This window comes from Diadema setosum, chromosome 11 (assembly GCF_964275005.1).
Source record: "Diadema setosum chromosome 11, eeDiaSeto1, whole genome shotgun sequence".
Classification (NCBI taxonomy): Eukaryota; Metazoa; Echinodermata; class Echinoidea; order Diadematoida; family Diadematidae; genus Diadema; species Diadema setosum.
This window is the reverse complement of record NC_092695.1, coordinates 37126487-37144032: the sequence shown is the minus strand read 5'-3', so window position 1 is coordinate 37144032 and position 17546 is coordinate 37126487. Positions and strand designations below refer to the sequence as shown.

Here is a 17546-nt window from a genome sequence, read left to right as displayed (position 1 = left end):
TCAAAAGAAAACGATCGTTTTCTGATTCGCACATTAGAGTAATATATAATATATATATATATATATATATATATATATATATATACATATAGTGTGTGTGTGTGTGTGCGTGTGTGTGTGTGTGTGAGTGTGTGTGTCTTTGTTTGTTTGTTTGTTTTTTAGAAATCGGCATTGGTGATATATAAAAACTGTAAAAAGTACATTTTTCCATTGACACAACTATTTATGTCTTTACCCCTTATTTAGATCTTTATATATTATTTATATTGTCACTAACTTTAGATATTTACGTTGGTGATTTTCACAAGAAGATTCTCACAAGAAGATTGAACAAATGTATTTCTGATGCGTTCACCAATTTAAAGATATGATACGTGTACACTTGTTATTTCTCATTAATACTTTTAGCATGTTACAGTGAATTTAAAGAAAACACATTTATATGTTATCTATCATATGCACTTTTTTGATCTTCCACCGTTTAGTCTTTCATCTGTCAGATATCGCAATCTTTTTCAACACTTCTTCTTCAAGCAACAGTAAGCCACACATCTCTTCCCCTGTGAGATACAGTCAGTTACATCGCTCGCAGAAGAACAGTGGCTACACTTTTATTTTCATCAACAGCCCACAGTTCTGGCAGTTCTATCCCTCGTTCCATCAAAACACATCCCTCATAATTACGTCAATCCAAGGACATGCTATTTTTAGACCTGCTTGAATTCTTTGATTTCGTTTATCTGTCAGTTTGATAAAACGTTTATTGATCTTTCGCTATGAGCTTAAGAGCAAAATTGTCTCCTTTTGGAGTATCAAATTTCCCTCGCTTCAGAAAGGAAAAAAAAAATACAAATATGACTTTGATGAATTTGTGTGCGAGAAATATTGCTACATCTGACTCGAACATTATTGAGTAAAATCACCCGCAGCAAAACAGTAACCACTGCCGTATCTCATCAATTCGTAAACATGCGAGTTTGTTCCGCCTTCTTTTTTCTCCTAACCAGATCCATCAAACCGCATGCAATTAACTCCTGTCCTGCTGATCACAAATAGCATTATTCAAACCGCGATCGAAATCAAAGTGAGATACTCCTCCATGTCTCGAATTGACTTCAGATGAACAAAAGAGCATAGTTAAGAACAGAAAGACAGAAGACTGTCTCACCAAGATACTGATAGGTGCGAACGTTGATTATGATGTTAATGGTTCATTATGTAGAGTCTTCATTAAAAAACCGATATCGGAAGCAATCAATAGGCATTATTATCATTATTATCACTTTTGATACTCAACTGGGTATTTAGGAAAACTTGCTCGCAGGTCAGTGTGAAACTTAGGAAACGATGATAATTATTGTCGACCTATCTACTCTTGTGGTTCTGACCAATAGCAAAGCTTTGTGAAAACAATTATGCTTTGAATTTAATCACTTTATTTCACCTCCGATTTCCACGCAATTTGTGTGGTTCAAATTGCTTGATTTCACTCTTCTTTTTTTTTTTTTTTTTTTTTTTTTTTACTAAAATCAGGGAGGTGAGAAGCTCCTGTCTCCACACCACTATCACGGAGCTGTGTTTTCACCTAAACATGCTCTTTCCGAAATCACAAGAGGGCGGCATTGCAGACTTGCATATGTGTAATGACTAACTTAGAGCCCATGATTAAACTGGTAAGTTCAAGTTCAAGCAGTAAATAATTCGCCTCAGTTAGTGACAAGTGTATAATAGATGTGTGTGTGTGTGTGTGTGTGTGTGCGAGTGCGTGCGTGTGTGTGTGTGTGTATAATGCATGCATTTACAATTGTATGCATTTACATTTTATTGCTACACTACTGTATGCATGTACATTGTACATGTCATGAGAACACTGCTTGACTTCTTTCTTTTGCACAATTTTGCTTTTCTGCAGCAAATACCTGACTGATACGGCACAACGTGAGTGCTACATTTATAATCATCATCATTTACTTGTGAATCTCACAGCTATCTTGAAACACATGGTCGCCTTTCATGTACATGTAAAGTGATGAATAATCACAATTTACAATATCCATGAATAACTTTGTGAATTGGCACTTCAAGCATTCAAAAGAAGACAACAATGTACACTTTCTTGAAAAACAGCATGTCAATAATGACTTTAATATTCATAAATACAGCTGTGTTTTATAATACAATGTACAATAAAAATGCCTTCATATACAATACTATATCTGTCTAAATCTAAATACAATAAAGTATAACTTACACTGTCTTGTGCTAAAAATACAGGCCTGTAATGAAAAAAAAGAAAAAAAGAGTGCCCTCAAGAAAGTGTCGTAATCTTATTGCATGAACAGGGATCATGGCACTATTATCTATTATTTTCTTTTTAATTTTCTACCCACAGGAACAACGCTGGACCATGAGGACGGAGTAACACCAGTGCAGTTTTCATTGCATGTCACGAACTAAGCCATTACACAGTCACAGTCAATCTTGAGGATGTCCCACAGGGAAAGGGGTTTTTGATTTCAAAAATGTATGACAAAAGCTGCAAAATCAGTGAAAGTTTTGCATGACATTAAACGCATTTTCAAAGTGACCAAGGTTTGACTGTCCAAACTCAGTTTGTGTAGCTATGGGCTCACCTCCCAGTTGCCAATGTCTATTTGACTGGGGCCTTGTGTAAAAAAATTCTCACATGAAACTGAAATACAATCAGGGCACTGAAAAGAAAAATAATGGAATTATCTTCCTCTTGTCTTGCAGAATGGTGACATTTTTCAGAACTTCGGATGTCTCAGGGAGGATCAAGACAAAATTGTAAGACTCAGGGGTGGATCCAGGAATTCTGTAAAGGGAAGGCGCCTTGACAAAATTAAGAGGGGGGAGCACACCTCCCCCCCCCCCCATTTTTTTCTTATTTCTTTTGTTTTAACAAAAAATAAAGAGGAGCGCGCACCCGATCTGGATCCGCCACTGAGACCACTGTGCTAGAGTGGATAAAGCTCTGGACTTTCAAGCAGATCGAGGGTCCTGAGTTCAAATTTACCTGATGCTAACCAATCTTGGACGAGATGCCTTTCTTCACCCATGTGTGTAAATGGGTACTAGGCAACACTGGGGAAGAGATGATTGCAGGGCTCTCAGTGAACACTGTAGAGGATATGCTGGGTACATTTCTCAACATGTGCTTTAACCAGCATTTCAAACTCAAATGAAGCGAGGGCAATTTTGTGCTATAGTCCACAGCGCAACACAGGTACAAATGTATAATAGAAAACTTACTACTGGCATTCAGACTGTCAAAACTTTCTTCACATACACTGTAATCTGATGTATGGGCACATTTTCACTAACCTGTTGCTTTAGTGCCAATATATTCCAACAACAATTGCTTCTTTGGGTACATTATCCTTCTACTTACACACATATGCATCATAGAATGACTGAAAATTACAAGCAGAATTGTGAGGCATGGACAGCTGGAAGCTATTAAACATACAGTAAAACCAGACATTTTCGCATGCATTTTAATTTTGCAAATTTCACGTGAGCAAAGATTCCTGAAATTAAAATGCACGCGAAAGTTCTTGTCTACACTTGAAATGCACTGAATGCCAGTTTCCTGCTACGAAAAAGGCCACTGGCTCCAATTCAAGAAAATTTCATGCCACATATAAGATAACCGCTGTGATTATTTGATAAAAGTACACACTGCCAACAAATATGCATTGCGAATTTCTTCACATAATGCGAATTGTCTGAATGCTATTGCACAAATGAAATCTGAAGTCACTTTCAGCGAGATAAAATCAGGTGGAAATTGGGAAAAAGTGAATTCAAATGAAATATGGTATGTGACCTCAAATAATCCAAGCATCTGTCTCATTTCTGCTTATCTCATTCTCTGCCAGCACACCTTAGACAAAAGGTTACATCAACGAGGTTGGACTCTCCCACTTCCCACATTATCTTACTCAAAGCACCACATCCCAACAGTCATTATCAAGGGACTAATCATAAAGCTTCAACCTAAAAGGTCAGCATATCTAGCACTGAACAAACTGTGTTCCTGTAAATTTTATCATGCATCTCCTGACTTCTGCATGTTTCAGAAGAAGAACTCTACAAATCATACAAATGTCTCCACTTCATTAGAAAAAAAAAAAAAAAAAAAAAAAACTACAGTCAACCTTGCTTAGGTTGACCTCGCATAAGTCAAATAATCGCCTATGTCAAAGGTCTTTCCAAGTCCTCTTCTCTTTATATTCTATTGAATTTTATCGCTCATTATTTAAATTTTATCTAAGTCGAAGCTATTTCTTCAGTCCAAATAGATTCGACTTAGGCAAGGTTGACTGTACATCTTTAAAAGTGTTATTAAAGACTTGCTCAACAGGAGATTCTGTTTGTCATTTCTCATCAGTAATTGCTATTCACTCAACACTCTGTGTAAAGTGACAGCATCAGTATGAAAATGAGGACAATGCATGAGCTGGACATGGAATCTTAGTCACAGCATAAAACCTGCCCGATACGAAGACTGACCGAAGGCTAGCTTTGCACTGGGTGTAATGTTGAACACAGGCTCAGACCATCACCAGGAATGACCAGGTTGCTGCGACCAAGTTGCTGAAAGCACCCATGCTGCATGATGCTGACAAAAGAGTCGCGGTGAGCTTTCCCCAGATCTTGGAGGTCATCGTCACAGGCCCAGCAGAGAAGTGCTTCACCCAATAAGGCATGAAATTGCCGTCAGACCATTGCCAGATCTTTCTGCGATGGCGCCGCAACTTCCTCGCCCTCCATGAAGTCCTCCTGTAACAAGACCAGGCCAAATACGCTCAGACTTGGTGATGGTTTGAATTTCATGCAGGGAAATGCTAAATCAAATTTTCTGTCTTTTCTGTAAACTGGACGAAAATATATGAGTACCTTAGCAATTGGGAAGTGTGAATTCAGCAACCCATGAATATGTTCATGAGCCACTCAGCACAAAAAAAAAAAAAAAAAACCGGGCAAAAAATATTGACGTTTACAGTATGCTGGCATATTTGCTTAGATCCTTCATTAGGTAGCACAGCATACTGAATCAACTAGAATAAACACCACAGACATCAAACACACGCATACAATTACTTACCACGTCATAAATGACTCTTATGATGAGTGAGCAGCTTGGGCACGTTGCCACATCTTCCCCACTGCCAAGAGCTTCCTGATTAAAGAAATAATAATTAAGTAAATAAATATTGCAGGTTGAAAATACTGGCTTACTGCATAAATCTGCTGCAATTCTAATGACCAATGAATAGTAAGATGGATGCAGGCTGTATAATGTGTGTGTGTGTGTGTACAAGATTGTTTCTTTGTGTATACATGATTGTCTTTGCGTGTGTGTTCATTGATTGAGTGATGGGTTACATCGTTATTGATGCCTTAAAGGCAGCCGGTCGTCGCAGGCGATTCGCAGCTCAGTAGAAAAGCACGACAAGCTGCTCCTCCCGTTATTGTACCCCGTACGTACCGAATGCCGAACACGACGCTACGCAGCGCACCAGCGAAAACCTGATGGGGCACGAGCGCCGTGCGAGCTGTCCACTGTAATTTCAACATGGACGCCCGAATACCTACCGAATGGGGCCGAATCACCGAACTAAAACATAGTGGAATGCGTGTCCCTATTCCCAACATACACGAGACCGTGCAGCCAAATTTATCGTGTTGCGTCGCCATCTTGTTAGGTCAATTTTTCCTTATATGGAGTGCACGCTTAGGCGCGGTCAGACTGTTGGGCCACTGGTACGCGCGCAAGCAAGAGTACGCCGTCCAGTGGCTAGTGATTATGACGTAACAATGCACGTTTGTACATGACAATGGCCTTGCGCTTCGGAGACATAGCCCGCAAACAGATCGAGAAGTTTGGCGGAAAGTTACGTGGTTTGCGGTCACACTGGAAAAACTTCCAGTTAAACTTCTCGATCTTTTGCCAGTCTGACAAAGTCGATAAAAAGGGTCTAGAGCTCGACGAAATCATGTGTGCACGGGCGCTGTGTGTAGGCTGTATGGCGGCTATGCGGAGGACTCACATTAGTTCTTTTAACATGTTTGCGGCGTTTTTTTTTTTTCTTGCTGTTGAAAATCTAGACTAGATTGCTTTATTAAATCTAGAATTACATATGCACCGTAAATAAATCAAATCTCTTCATTAATAAGCACTTTAATTTAGGCATAATGCTCGCCACTAAAAGAAGTTAGGCCCAGAGTTTCAGTTGCTCATCAAAAGCAGGCAAGATCCTGCGTCTGCCTTATTGCTTCATATCATCATTGCTTCCACTTTTCAACGTCAGTCCTCCTGAAATCAACACTAAAAACTCCTGGAATTTACAAGAATATCCTGGAATTTTTAAAACAGGCTACAAATACATGATTAATTGTGAGCTGGGGGAGAGGGTCAATGCATGATACTCAATGATATGTGAGAGACCGAGCTGATTTGTCTCTCTGTGTGTGTGAAAATTTGCCATCAAAATAGACTCAACCTTAAGTTAAGGAAAATTATTGATATAAATTTGTCATTTAAAATTTAAATAAATACAAACACTACAGTCCTATTAATTTTCAAAATTGAAAGGGGGGGGGGGGGCATCCCCCAGAAAAAAAAATTGAGGGGGCATTTGTACTCCCCCCCCCCCCCCCCCCTCCTCGGAAGTATACATTTACCAATTTTCTATGGCAAAGTCGAATTGGTGTACATGTAAATTCTACTCATTCTGTCTGTGCCACATTCTCTCTCCCTCTCTTCCACTTTTTTTTCTTTATCTGAGTCTCTCTCTTTCAGACACATTTATTCTCTTAGTGCATTTTTCTTAGTCTCAGCATAACACACAATCTCTACTAATGTATACGCTGTTATTTTTGCTTAGATATTTTCGCTGACAAGGCTATAGACACTTTTGCGAGACGTTTTCGCGAATTGACACCGATGCTTATGTTAATGCACTATTCACACGGCGCATGGAGACATTTTCTTTAAATCAATTGTTTTACTGCCTACCTGTACCAGAAGTAGCAGCTCAGGCTTGAGTTTAAGTTGTGCTAAATCAGTAAATGTCAAATCAACATTTTTTATCATGATTGTAAATGTACATAAATACAATGTAACAGTTGTAGCCTAGGCCTATGTTATTGTTAGATCTAAAGTAGATCATCTGCATAACGTTAGGCCTGAAATATACGGCTAAAATGGACTTCAGTGAAAAGAATGGGTCGATAAAGCGGTAATCATTCATTGATGATGCACACCGAGAATTACAGCTGTACCTATACCAATACCATTCCCTAATTGATTTATCGATCAAATTTCAGATTATGGCTATCAACACGTTAAGATGGACTTTATCAGACGTACGCCGGTACGTATACGGTTTCGGGACCACGGTTTCATGGAATTTGAAACGCACCAAAATTTGGCAAAACAAACATTCATTTGTGGATTTGATCTTAATCATGGCATCATCAACATCATCACCATCGATCATCATCATAAATTTACACACTGTCAGTGTCACTGTCGTAGGCCCTAGCTCTATCTAGCTATGGAACCTGATTGGTGCCAGGTAAAAATGGCAGAGGTAAAAATGATATTGGCAAAAATGTCATAGTAAAATGGCAGAGGTAGAAATGGCAGAGGTAAAAATGGCAGAGGCAAAAATGGCAGAGGTAAAAATGGCAGAAGTAAAAATGGCAGAGGTAAAATGTCAGAAATAATGAGAGCGATTTCGTCAGAGGTAAACGTATGAAGAGGTTTTGAATAATGACCTATAGCCAGAGCAAACTGTATTTATCAAATTATCAAATCCAAATTGCAGATTTGAAGAATATTTATTGAATTATGTTTTAAAAAGATGACAGCACTCTCATTATTCTGATTTTGACGCAAGTGCAGTCAAGTGGCGTAATCTGCCTGTTCAGAGGAATAACAAACCAGCTAAAAAAGAGCCTAGTGTAGGCCTATGGGAAATTATCATTATTATTATTATTACTAAAGGGGGTTTCAACAATGCTGCATAGCCTTTAAACAGTATAATCCTATACGTTGTTTCGCCCAATGAAGTTATCACACACACAAACACACACACACACACACACACAAACACACACACACGCACGAACCCACTTTTGGTATAAACATATAATACTTCTATACGCAGATATACAACATTTACTCTCAGATTATTTATACACACTCTTACACAAACGAATTCCGCTCACGTCCAGGCTATAGTATATTGTCATTATTTTTCATCTTTTGAACTGTTTAGTGTAAAGAAGCGAAGGAGACATAGTCGAAGCAAACCGCTAATTTTTCACCTGTTCTATGTTATTTTCTCACATTCATGTTTCGTAAGAGCCTATTTATCTCACAAGGCCTGATCGCGACATAATGTAGAAGTAAAAATACAAAACGCAAAAAACAAACTACAGCTGGATGTATCGGCAGACATCAGTAGGCTCTTGCAAAATATTTCATTACATTGTTCAAAGATTTAGGAGTGATCCATGAGGTCACTCCAAAATGAGTGAAAATGAACATTTTCACTCAAAATTCACTCTTTTTTGTATTCACTCCTTTAAGAGTGAATATTTTCACACGATTTTTTTTTTTTTATAGAGAGAATATGTAGCACAGGAGTGTAGGAACATTAGTAGAGCATTTTGTGATACCCATATATATATATATATATATATATATATATATATATAACATTTTCGTGTAATTGATGATTTGTTTAACCCCTAATTTGGGGGGAAATGGGACATCAAGCGCTGAGAAATGAGACAACCTGGAGAGAAATTAGATAACCATCATGACCAAAGTAGGATTTACATGTGCTGCAGGGAGAAATGTAACACTATGCCCTATTAAATTTCTCCCAGTGATAACAAAAACAGTAAAAGATCCCTGCCAATTTTTCATACCTGTATGTCTGTTATCACGCAATTTTATTTTCAGAAGTTTGCACACTTATTAAAATACCTATTAACATGGTATAGGACCTACGAGATTTAAGTTTGATATTTTACTGACAAGATACCTGTCATGAGAGCTGTATGGTAATCAATATGTCCTTTTTCAAGTGTACCGAGGCTCATACTGATATGATTGGATTGTTGACTTGCCGACCATTTTTCAACTTATATACATGAGTTTATATTTCTCCCCGTGTCCCATTTCTCCCCGGTCTCCCCCGTGCTTTAATTATTTCAGGAGAAGGCACGAAAAGCGCGTATTGCTAGAAAGGTGTCAGAAACATGAAGGAAAATAAAATCTCTGTCACTTTTACCTCGTCATCTTGCATTTCTACGACTAAATTTTTATCAATGACATTTCTATCTCTGGCATTTTGACCACTGACATTTCGACCACAGACAACTTTACCTCTGACATTTGTACCACTGTCTTAATTATTTACCTCTGCCATTGTTACCTCTGACATTTTCACCTCTGCCATTTTTACCACTGCCATATTTATCTATGCCATTATTACACCGAATTGAACATACCTCCTTGATCATATCATATACTAAGTACCTCCCGTGTTACCACTGTGTGCGCGATTGATGAGGAAGTGGGGGTGGGGTGCGCGATATGACGCGTGCATGAACAATTAAAAATGAGAGAGTGGTTGGATCCACATAGCGTGCACTCCATATAAGGAAAAATTGCCCTATCAAAATGGCGGTGGTAGCAAGTTTTGGTGGCTGCGTATTTCCTGGGTGAACACGCATTCCACTATGTTTTAGTTCGGTGGGCCGAATGGGTGCATGCACAAAACCGCACAACAGCCATGCGCATGAAAATCTCTCCCGGTCCGCGACACAGCAAGTAGTGAGAGCTGTCGGGTGTACGTCACCGAACTAAAACATAGTGGAATGCGTGTTCACCCAGGAAATACGCAGCCACCAAAACTTGCTACCACCGCCATTTTGTTCGGGCAATTTTTCCTTATATGGAGTGCGGGCTGTGTCTCCGAAGCGCAATTGACCATTGTCATGTACAAACGTGCATTGTTACGTCATAATCACTAGCCACTGGACGGCGTACTCTTGCTTGCGCGCGTACCAGTGGCCCAGTCTGACCGCGCCAAAGCGTGCACTCCATATAAGGAAAAATTGCCCGAACAAAATGGCGACGCAACACGGTAATTTGGCTGCACGGTCTCGTGTATGTTGGGAATAGGGACACGCATTCCACTATGTTTTAGTTCGGTGGTGTACGTACGTACGTATCTGGCTCCAGTCTCTGTTTATATGCGCTATGGTGCCAATTTCAGCAATCTAGGCAATAATATTTAAAAATGTCTGAAAATATTATATAACAATATCATAAATTATTCATATATTACGTTGTTTAATATTTATGCTTTGATGAAGAAATATTAAAACTCTAAGCTTCATGTATAGCAAGTTGCAATGCATATGGCCATATGGCAGGTTGTTATGATCTCATCGTGCAATGTTGTCTGCTGCGTCAGCTGCATGTGTTATACGTACAGCTTACAGTACGTTGGGCCGGATCGTAACATAACAAAGTTGATAGAAAGTCGTCGGTACCGGTATGTCAGTATCAATATTGTGTGTGGTATGCGAGTACTGTTTGCAATAAAAAGTGCTGTTCTGTTTCGGCTTAGCCTTGGCTTTGGTTTAGTAATGAAACCTCACAATGGAGATCATACAGCCGTCCAACTCGAGGCAACGTATCTACTTGTTTGACGCTATCGACGAGTGGAGAACGCAGAGAGACGTGTTCTTAGCTGGAGGACAAGTAAGAGACCAGAGGGGGAGGCTTCAGCGTCAGCGTGCCGATGAAAATTTTGCTTTCCACTTGCTGGAGTTGCATGAACAGTTTTGCAGGAATTTTTATTTAGAATGTGCAAATTCGTGTTACGACATGCACGGTGGAATTGTGTTGCCACGGCTTACGCCAATCAAGCAACCCCAGCTGGCCAAGTCAACAACTTCAAGGAATCCAGATCCAGATGATGTGTAAGTAGAAGTCTACAAATGAATCAGTGATTGAAGTGGAATGACTTTTTCTAATCTAGTATCAGTAACTTTAGGGCATTTGCGTTTGATCGACAAGTAGGCCTATTTTTCTATGTATAATTCCGCGTTCTCATTTATGTCAAATTATGATAATGCCGTAATTGAAATGACATTTGCTGGGTCAGTTTAATGTCATTAGTCCCATTAAATGAGAAGTTTTTCATATCAATCATGTTATGCAAATTCCCCAAGAATATGATTTAGGATTTGCAAATAAATTTTAAAAAATGAATAGATCTATCGCAAGCTCCATCATACATGTAGTCTAACCCAATAGATCTGGTAGAACTCTAACGTTTAAACAGGGGAACTAAAGGTTCAAAGATGATAGATCTAACAATAATAGATTCTAGTTTGCCCTACTTCGACTTGAAGGTATGTCGGTTGGTGCACGGCCCCCTTCTATCACGGCCACAGTTACACTGTGCAGTGCAACTCTGGCCGTTGGCCCTGCACGGGCACAGTCGCTTCCCCGTCCTGAATTTACACACGCCAGGGCAAGTATGGTTGGACCTACTACTAATCGACCGCCTAATGTTTATCTGCTTGATAAGAATATTTAACACTGAAATTCACGTAAAAAACTTGACCTACGTGATTGAGAAAATCCAGCTCTATCAAATGCCGTTGTTCCGTTTTCGATTCGAAGTTTCAGTGCAAAAATATCGCCGACGAACTTGCGTGGCCTCGTTTCAGCTCCCCGCGGTAAATCGCGTTAATAGAATCGACCGCTGTTTTTGCATTGACAATGCACGCAAACCGAGTTGTATTGAACACCGTGTTGTACGAAGTTTTTTAGAAGCCTTTTAGAAACTTCCATAGACATTACATTGTGCTGTCATTACGATTCGGTGAAAATATTCATTCGAAATTTTGTCCTTGATTAAAACCATTAATGAACAATGAATTATCGCGTTTTCCCACACCATCCTCATCTACATTCAAAGCCAATCCATTTTTATGTGCTTTGCGCGCAGAGAAGTGCGTACTAAGTGTTCAGTGCGCGAATTATACGCGGTCGGTTTCAATAAGGGTGGTCGATATGTAGTACTAGTAGGGCTACACAAGACACAGGGTCTCCGACCCAATCGTCCGCGTTCAGAATGGACAACTCAGCGGTAATATCCGCTACCCATGACGATGTGTCATCGTCGCGTCCATGATGGTCACCCTACCTATATACAGTAATAATCTGATCTGACGATTACAGTGTAGTTAACGACTGACGACGATCGACGGTGCGATGAAGAGAAGGCGTACACTGTAGTCGTACAAGTATAGGCAGCTAGCTACTATTGTAGCTCATGCGAACATTGCATCACTCAGTACATACAGTATACCATACATTCAATTCACATTACACAAAACGTACTCCCCGCGCTCAGATCAATCAAGCGAGCAAACGAGATACTATAGCGCGATACATTGCTTTAGGGATGTCTTGCGCACACACACATTTCGCTTCGTAGCAACTTCGGAAGCGAGTTTACGTGCTGCCGCCCGCGGCTGAAATATGTCCATGTATCCTCGCGACTGGGTGTCTTTAATCTCTCTCTAAAAAAAAAAAAAAAAAAAAAAAATGGGCCATCAGGGTGTGGGGGCTATGAGGGGATGGTAAAAGGTTCCATAAAATCAAGAGAACAGGAATGACATACACACATGGTACCTGTACCTAGCTAGGGATTTTTGTGAATATTTGTCTTAATTATCCAATCAAATTCCATATGGAGAATATGATGTCTGTCATCAATCAGTGTACTGTAGGTATATATAGCAGTAGGGTCACAGGAAATGTTTGACTCTTTTTGAGTGCAAATTAAAGTTTCTGTTGTTATCCTTGTTACAATTGAGAAGTTTTTCAATTATTTTATGAAATACATGGTTTTTATGTTGAATAGCCTACTTGTTCCACATATGTATACAGTGCACTCCCGTTACAACGAACACGGTTATAACGAAATTTCGTTATAACGAAGTAAATCTTCTGGTCCCAAAATTATCACCATTAAAGTCTATGGTACAAAATTCGCTTATAATGAACATGGTTATAGCGAAATTTCCATTATAACAAAGTCTTTTCCGAGCACCACAGACAAAGAAAAACAAAAGAAATGTGCTCCGTTATAACGAAATGCGAATTGCTTTCGAAAATACGTAGCGGAACAAGCATTTATAGCGTCTCTGCATGAGTGAACGCTTCACACCACTGTGTGTTCGCTCCTTGTATTGTAATACAGTTATCCCATCACATTTCACATAGCTTTGCAGTGTATGATGAGTATTCAGCAAACATAATATATGTGGTTCCTTGTTTTCGTTATATATTGTATTTGTTCGGTTATAACGAAATTTCGTTATAACGAAAGAAAACTGCTAGTCCCGAGCATTTCGTTATAACGGGAGTGCACTGTATATGCTTTTAACTTATGAATGATTTCATTTTTTTGTCATCGTTGTTGAAAGGGCCATTGATAATCATATGTAAACAATAAAATATGTGCAGGAATAGCAACAACAAGCAAATAAATTCAAGCACCGAAAATCTGCTGGGTGCATATAATTAGCATTGGTTAGTCTGCAATACAGCAGACTTGGGTTGGCTAGAAATGTAAATTTACCATGTAGTTGCTGTGTGACTGTGGGAAATTACAGTAAGTATCTACAGTAGATCTCATTCTCTGTCTAAAATTATATTTGAAATTGAGTGATACAGTATTAAACTTTTAAAATTATACATTTCAAGGATATTAATTTGATTCCAAGGAAATCATCAGAGGTGATAACCATGTGCCTCATTCAATCACTAAACTCTCCACAATGTCACATGAATGCTGTCCCACGGACGTTGCGACATTTCATAAATGTATTACGCAACTTTATATCCATTCTTCAACACCCAGTTTATCTTTGATTAGTCTACTCACAGCTCACAGTCTTGTATTGTAATTACCATATCCTAGTCATAGTTTCTTTGCTGTCGAGTGCGTTCTCCGTTATCAACTTGTGATATTTCCACTGAATGAAACTGGTGCAGAGGTGAAAACTACAGGGGAAAAATCACCGATTGTGTGTGTGTTTTTATTTTATGAATCACACACCCAACAATGCTCGTCGCGTCATGCGCACAAGCTCCACGCTACCACAGATAATTCAACACACATTCTTTTCAGTTCGTGGGACTACGCTCACCTTGCTTATCTCGAATCTATCACCACATGGGCATGGATAGTGGTACGTTTCTGTCTCTTCATCGTACTCAAAATCTTCAATCTCCACTTCGTCGTGAAAAACCGTCATTTCATTGGTTCTTGAAGACTCTAGTAATCACACAAGTCTGACTTTCCGGGTTCAGCAGAGTGATGATAAGTCTACAGTAGCGTTCCCCACCGTTCTTCTGCCTCCGACGACGTCGGCTTCCTGATGAATGCCGCGGCGCGGCAATGATGGCGAATAAAGATAGTGCGAGTTGTCAGAATGTCTACTCGTACTTGGTACTCGAGTACAGTACTAGTACAGTGTATTCGGTTGATGATTCATGCATCACGTCATACAATACCAAAGATCCTACCCGTACCCTTTGATAAGGTGTCCCATAACAGGACTGCACATGCGGATGTATTTTTAACACCAAAGAGTATAACAGAAGTGCACTTTGAGCAGTTTATATAGGCCATGTGTCACTGGTCGAAATCACACTCACGTCGAATACCACACATTAGGACCGAATTCCCCATTTGACAATTTTATTTATTCAAATTCTCTCCACTTGTTACCGTACTGATATTTTAAGCTGAAGATAATATCACTATTATCAGGGAGCTGAGATATGCTGCCAGCTATAAAAGTGGAACTATAGTGCTGTTTCATTCATTTAGAAAACTGGAAATATTGATGAACTTTCTCCCTCTCTTTCTCCCCTCTCTCTCTTAGATCTCCCCCCCCCCCCTTTCTTTAAAAATTGTTATCCTAATGGCTAATGTATCGTCTTGCGGTACCGAAACTATAAAGATTCCTAACTTTTTAAAGGATTGTCCGACTTTCCGCAAAGTACACTTCATGATATTATGTTCTACTGATATTTCTGCATTCATTAAATCAACATAATATAATTCCCTTGGATTAATTGCTTCAACACGTTAATTGTTCATTTTTTTAAAAATATCTTCAATTATGTCATTATACTCATTAAGATTGTTTTATTAGGCCTACCTTATAAGTAGCCTGCTTTTACAAACTTCTAGAGTTCAAGCTCTTCATAGAAAACAAAATAATATCTTGCGGGTGCAGGTTACGGTTGTTGTAGGCCCTAGGCGATTCCAACAGAAAAGAAATTGAATTCGTTATATGCCCATCACAATAGGATTATCATTATATTATTTGCCATTAATTAATTGGCTTGGATACACCAACGTGATATCCTTATAACATTGCAGGTTGCCGTCAAAAAGAAGAGTAGAGGAGAAATAAGCCTTTTTTTTTAACTCGTGGTTTTCAGAGTAAACTAAACAAAGAATACTCAAATGGCCTTTGACCCTTTTATCTAGTTTTCAGATAAAATGCTATGAGGAAGTAGAGGGTCATTACGTGTCAAAAAAATAATTGGATATTACAAGAACTATTATATGGAATTTCAACATCAACATGGAATGATTTGTTTGTTACAGATGGTAAACACTTGCAATATCTAAATTGAACACGGTTTGTAGCTGTGACTTGACTTCGACATTAGAAACTATGATGGAGTGAAGAAGCAAAACAAATTCTTCACTTCGGAATCACAACTGCATTAAATGAGAATCGCCACCCATACATTTCTCTCCCACTGCAGGAGGCATAAACCAGAATTTTCCTAGCCCGTCCCAAACTGACACACTAATAGGCCTATTATACATCTATATATATATATATATATATATATATATATATATATATGTGTGTGTGTGTGTGTGTGTGTGTGTGTGTGTGTGCGTGTGTGTGTATGTATATGTATATAGGCCTATAACGAAGAATCAAGAAATAAACTAGTAATGCATTATTTCGCCAATAAAGAGTGAGTATTATTCTCAAATTTCCCCGTCGAGAATCCTAAAGAAGGTGGAGGCCACCGAAAATTTAGTACAATAAACTCATTCTTTACTGGAGAAATAATGCATTACTAGTTTATTTCTTGATTCTTCGTTATATTGGAGCCAATACGTGAATTCGCAAATCATATAAAATCAACTAAAAGAGTAAGTTCCCCCCTAGCATTTTTGGATATATCTCAAAAAGTATTTTACCGATTTTCATAATTCAAACTGGAATGAATAGGGAATTTTATTACTCATATTATGAATGGCATATCATTGCCACCAGATATCATTATTGGTGTGGGGAAAAAAATGCATTTTATGTCAAAATGCATGGGGAAAAAAAGTTTAAGGTTATAATTATGAAGCATAATTATTGTGTACATTTCCTATGCAAGTTAACAAATGACCTTTTTAAATTGTTATGTAATTCTCAGGAATTTCTTTACGTACAGTGTGCTTCCCTATTAAACAGATGTTATGCATACTTTTTTAAACAATATGCCTTTTCAATATGAAAATGTTGGTCGAAGCCATGTGTTTTTTAATGCCAATTTGGGTTGATCACATTAATGTGCGTATATATGGCCATTTTGCATCATGCCGCGTCTGCAAATTTTTGACAGAGGTGGAGCTACAGCTTTCCTTGAAGCTGGGGTTCCGGTTAAGGAGGTGGCCAGGAGACTAGTGGTTTCGCCCAATGCCATAAGGAAACTTAAAGCAAAGTTTCAGGAAACTGGAGAGGTCAAAGACCTGCCAAGAAGTGGCCGACCAAGGGTGACAATGCAAATCACTAAAGTGCAACTTTTTTTGCAACTTTGGCATTTTTGACATAAAATGCATTTTTTTTTTTCACACCATTAATGATATCTGGTGGCAATGATATGCCATTCATGTTATGAGTAATACAATTCCCCTATGAAAATCGGTAGAATACTTTTTGAGATTATATATCCAAAAAAGCTAGGGGGAACTTACTAACTTTTTGGTTGAGTGTATATACATATTGCATAGTATGCAGATAACAAGTGACCTAAACCTCCTCTCCACCTATATGAGACAGCTCGTGAGAGGAAAAGAAAATCATTATAAGTGACAGTTTTATCCGCTTACATTCACTGTATGTAGGCCCTATGTTACATAGTGCAATATATGGCAAACGAGATAAATGGTTTAGTTACAAAGTTGACCACTTGCAATTCAAAAGAAATGATTCCTGCTATTAAGTGTTACTATAAAAATTTGTGGTATATAGATGTAATGCATAGTTTTAGAAATAAACCGTCAGAGAGTACCTTTATGTTCATCACCAAAGGTCGGTGAGTTGGCTCAGTCGGTAGCGCGTCTGCCTCACGATCACGCGGCCCGGGTTCGAACCCG

General features: G+C 38.7%; 1 protein-coding gene across 1 annotated transcript; it reads right to left on the bottom strand.

The window, feature by feature from the left end:
- Positions 1-2165: 2165 nt before the first annotated feature.
- LOC140235270 (diphthamide biosynthesis protein 3-like) lies at positions 2166-14497 on the bottom strand. Its single transcript, XM_072315303.1, has 3 exons — positions 14287-14497; positions 5132-5206; positions 2166-4806 (listed from the first exon to the last, which is right to left on the bottom strand). Exons 1-3 carry the CDS (start codon positions 14392-14394, stop codon positions 4744-4746), a joined length of 246 nt encoding a protein of 81 aa, XP_072171404.1. The 5' UTR covers positions 14395-14497; the 3' UTR covers positions 2166-4743.
- Positions 14498-17546: the final 3049 nt, after the last annotated feature.